At 40.3% G+C, this 4,425-nt stretch overlaps 1 protein-coding gene across 1 annotated transcript in view; it reads right to left on the bottom strand.

Annotated features, from left to right (window-relative positions):
* hadh (hydroxyacyl-CoA dehydrogenase) overlaps window positions 1-4,207 on the bottom strand; it is a 7,539-nt gene extending 3,332 nt beyond the window's left edge. The window contains exons 1-5 of the mRNA XM_005726862.2: window positions 3,973-4,207; window positions 3,093-3,221; window positions 2,838-2,995; window positions 1,603-1,729; window positions 1,103-1,192 (exon numbers count right to left, since the gene is read on the bottom strand). Coding sequence (XP_005726919.1) covers window positions 1,103-1,192; window positions 1,603-1,729; window positions 2,838-2,995; window positions 3,093-3,221; window positions 3,973-4,089 — 621 coding nt within the window. The 5' untranslated portion in view covers window positions 4,090-4,207. The remainder of the gene's footprint in view (window positions 1-1,102; window positions 1,193-1,602; window positions 1,730-2,837; window positions 2,996-3,092; window positions 3,222-3,972) is intronic.
* Between the last annotated feature and the right edge of the window lie 218 nt (window positions 4,208-4,425).

Below are 4,425 nucleotides of genomic sequence, written 5' to 3'. Positions count from 1 at the left end.
TTGGGCTTTTCTCTGTATCTACTGTACAATATAAAGCGCCTTGAGGTGACTTTTGTTGTGATTTGGCGCTATATAAATAAAACTGAATTGAATTGAACTAATGTGTGCAGAAAAAGGAAGACTAAAAGTCTCTATTAAGTCTTTTGTGACCTGCGGCTCAGGGAGTAGAGCAGGTCATCTACCAATCGGTGGATCAATACCTGGCTCAATGCATCCTTTTATTTTTTTTTATTTATTCCCCAAGCGTGAGTGTGAGTGAATGTTGGACAAAGCACTTAGGTATAGAGGAAACTATGAATGAACATGCTTGGTGTTTGGTGAATAAGACTTGTAGTAACAAAAAGAAAAAAAAACAACTTTTTGTGTTTTCTTGAGTAGACAAGCACTACAAAAGTCCATTTAAATACACACAAAATAAGTGTGCATGTGAAATTCAGCCTTGGATTCATGAAGCATGCACATTACTACAGTGTGCATGTTAGCAAATAGCTTGACATGATTGAATCCCTTATTGTTATTTACTGAATTTTAACCACATTTTGCTTTACAGTATTTTGGGAAACTATAAATTCTGCACCACTTCCAGCTGCTGCTGTCGGCCTCATCGTAACCACTTGCACTTGTGTGTCTGGTATGCACGCTGGATTTGGTTCAACGAGGGTGGTGAGCGAAGCTTTGCTTCTGGAGTGGCGAAAACACAGTGGCACACACCAAAGGTTGTGTGGGCCAAATGTTCTCCGTCAGCAGCTGCATGAAGTTACACTAGTGCTGACAGTCTGACTGTCTTTTTTTTAAATGGGTGGAGTTGAAGAATTTTATGATCAAACCTCATAGTTCTGTGGGTAATATTGGGTAAGGTTTAGTGCAGTGTAGTGAAAACAGGTTATGTTTCTTGTGTCAACACAGCAGCTCAGAACCGACCTTTGAAGCAGACCTGCAGTATCTGGTACCAAGACTTCAAGATTTAACACAGACGGCCACAGCAATCCAATACACTGAGCATGTGCAAGCCATCTAATACAACACATCCCAGACCTTAACGTGAGCCACTGATACAAAATGAGCAACTTTATTGCTTAAGCTATAGGCAAAAACTCCTCACCTTGCAGGACACTGGTGTTTTTCCAAGCACTTTGCTGAAGTCCAGGAGGGAATCCAAAGTGTCTTGGCTTGTTGCTGGAGTTCCAATCACCTGTGGAAGATGGAGACTTTAGCAGCTTTTGTTGTAATAGTGCAATTCTAATAATACATGGTTTGCCCAAGATATAGTAATTCTATAACTATAGTAAAGTTAAACAAAGATCACTATACTATTGTAACTATAGGATAGGCTACTTATAGTAATCCTATAAAGACGTGTGTGCCTGCATGCCACTACGTGCATTATGATGTACAATACACAAAAAACTCAAGACAGATCCTGTTAGTAACTCTTTTATTGTTCTTGCAAACAGGTTTCAGCTATATGAGCCAATTATACATGATATACATGTATAAATGTGTTATATTACTTCCTGGTATTTGAAGATGTTTATTTGTGTTGCATCTTGTTAAATAAAGAAAATGAGCGTGCTAATAATGATTCTTTTCTTAAGACCCTACCTCTACCAGCTTCATCATAGCAACTGGGTTGAAGAAGTGAAGGCCACCGAATCTGTCTTGCCTGTTGGTGGAGCTGGCGATGTCACAGATAGACAGCGAGGACGTGTTACTGGCAAAGATTGTGTGCCTAAAGAAAGAAATCAGCACATATCACAGACATCAGTTGATAAAGCAGAAATATGCCTTTTATTGCCTTTAACAAGGCCATGATCAACTTACTTGATCTGTAACATGGTCACTACAAGAAAGGCAAGCAACGTCTGGGCGTGTTGCGTGTTGGTGTCCATTATGTAAATTACTGCCATCTTGTGGCTACAGCTGGGTACTGTCTCTGGACACTGGCTTGACTACAAGCCATTGGAGTCTACAGTTTGTCATTTTTTGAGCATTTCCAAGTCCTCTTAACAAAAGTAGACCCTGGCAAGCTGGGAGACAAGTATTTTCTGACTGATTACACAGTGTGGATAAACAATCAGCTGTCTGTGAAGTTACTCCTGCTTCTTACACTAATGGAGAATATTTTTCTCTTTTAATTTTTATACTTTATTTAAAATCTGCTAATAATATTTACAACATTTTATTTATAGTGGGGTGTATCTTTATAAGGTGGTACTGCTGCTTTTCCTAAAGCATACATCTGAATAATTCCCCCCTTACTGGCCATGGTAAGCTAATGGTGAACACTTTAATGATCACTATCCTACAAGTCTTTCTGACTGTGCCAAAAGGTGTTCACATTCAGGCAGAGTGTGCAAGCTGATGCTGAACTCTGAGAGATAAGTCAGCATAGAAAAGACAGGCAGCACACAATCATGAAAAAGTCTGGTCACACAATCTTAAATCAGTCTGATCAGTGTATTTGGGATCATTGCCATGCAGAAAAATGAAGTTGGTGCCAGTCAGGTACTTTTCTGCATTCATAATTCATTTTGACAATATCTCCAACACCACTTGTTGAAATGCAAATCATGACCTCTCCGATCTTGAGGTCAAAGGCCTTATAGTATGAATCTGAAAACCCTACGTCTCCTTGATCGTGGGTTCACAGGGTTAGTTGAACACCAGACTGAGAGTTCAATAAATTACAGGAAAGTCTGGCTCCTTGGAAGCAGCAACATATAAAGAAATGAGGGGTGGCTCAAGACTTTTGCACATCATTGTATGTTAGGTGATCTAAGCCAAGAGCTAAAAGCTTTACACTCTACACAAATAAACAGAACTGAAGTAGAGCTTACGATGGTGCCAACTTGTCGAGCCTACTGAAAAGATCCTGCTTGATCTTTAGATTTTCAACAATGGCCTCCACCACAAGATCCGAGCCCTGAACGGCAGATTCAGCATCTGTCGAGGTCGACACCTTCTGCACAATTTTCTTGATGAACTCTTCACCTGCCTGAAACAAACCAAACAACATTTTTAAGAAACTGCTCAAATTTCATGGTGTGGCTGATATTGCTGCTCATTTTGTCAGTAAATTTACAGTCTCTCACTTCTGGCTTATCGGAAAACTTCTTCTTCGCCACTCGTTTAAGGCTCCCTTCAATTAATTTGATGGACTTTTTGAGGATGTCGTCAGACGTGTCCACCAGTGTCACAGAGTGGCCCGTTGATGCAGCAACCTTAAAGAAAGAAAATATTTCAAGATTGTTCCAAACGCAGCCACCAGTGGGGGATCGGTTTTGGTTGAATCCGACACATTCAAACTCTTTGTGGGTTAGTCTGATTAGGCTAGGCAGACATACTTGAACACCTGCCAACTACACCCAAATATAAAGTTCACTTAATGGCCACCAGGATCCTTTATATGGTAACTTTACTGACCTTGATGTGTAACATAAAAATGAAAAATCCCGGAAAACTATCACCAAATTACATAAACAGAATCTAAAAGAAAAGTGATCAAACAAAAACGTAACAGGGTCTTTGCATGCTCTCCACCAAGTTGCATCTGTCTAAACAGTTCATGAACAATCTTGCCAAGAGGTGGCTCTGAGCCCAGTACCTTATTTCAAGCTATATAACTCCACGTAAGCAGGATGTTGTGTTTACAGCACAGCTAAAAGTAAACATGAGAGAATGCAAAAAACTCTAATGCACAGAGTCAAAGTCCACTTTGATTTTTATATTTTCAACAAACTGAAATTCAAAGCGGTGTGTTTACTCTGCATGCACTAGTGTCCTGTAAGCGTAAGTGGCGATAAAAGAGGACAATAACAAGTTTTGAATAACTAGTGCTAGACAACCTGGACAGTGCCACTATGCGAATATGACGTACGTATAACGCAGACAGCCAAATTGGCCTTAACCCATTGAAATTAACTAGCAGCTTAGCTAAACACGGGCCAGACTGCTCCTTTTTCGCTTACTCACTTGTGCAATCCCAGCACCCATCTGTCCACCTCCGATGATCGTTACATTTTTAATAACAAGATTTCGGACAGCTGAAGACGAGAAGCCTCTGACGATCTGAGAAGCTGCGAAAGCCATGTTGACCGGTGTCTGCTCGGGTCCAAAGTGAAGGACACACTAATATCAGTGCACAGGAGCCCCCTAGCTGGACTAGTGAGATCCGTCTGCACCGCCGCCATCTTGCTCCGGGGTCAGACTGTGGATTTCAGAAGTTTGATGTCAAATTTTTGTGCGTTTGCTGGTTGTTGTTTTTTTTAAATAAAAAAAGAAATGCGAAACCTAAGCAACAGTTAATACATTTCACAAGTCTATAGAGTATCTAAGCACATTTTAGTCTTCAATTAGATTTATTAGGGTGAGTAACCCTTTACAGTAAGTAACGATCATTTCTGTTAAGTGACACACACACGCACT

This window comes from Pundamilia nyererei, unplaced genomic scaffold, assembly GCF_000239375.1.
Source record: "Pundamilia nyererei isolate P.nyererei 1_Seehausen unplaced genomic scaffold, PunNye1.0 scaffold00022, whole genome shotgun sequence".
In the NCBI taxonomy this organism is placed as follows: domain Eukaryota; kingdom Metazoa; phylum Chordata; class Actinopteri; order Cichliformes; family Cichlidae; genus Pundamilia; species Pundamilia nyererei.
The sequence above is the reverse complement of the archived record's forward strand: the minus strand, read 5'-3'. Positions and strand labels throughout refer to the sequence as shown.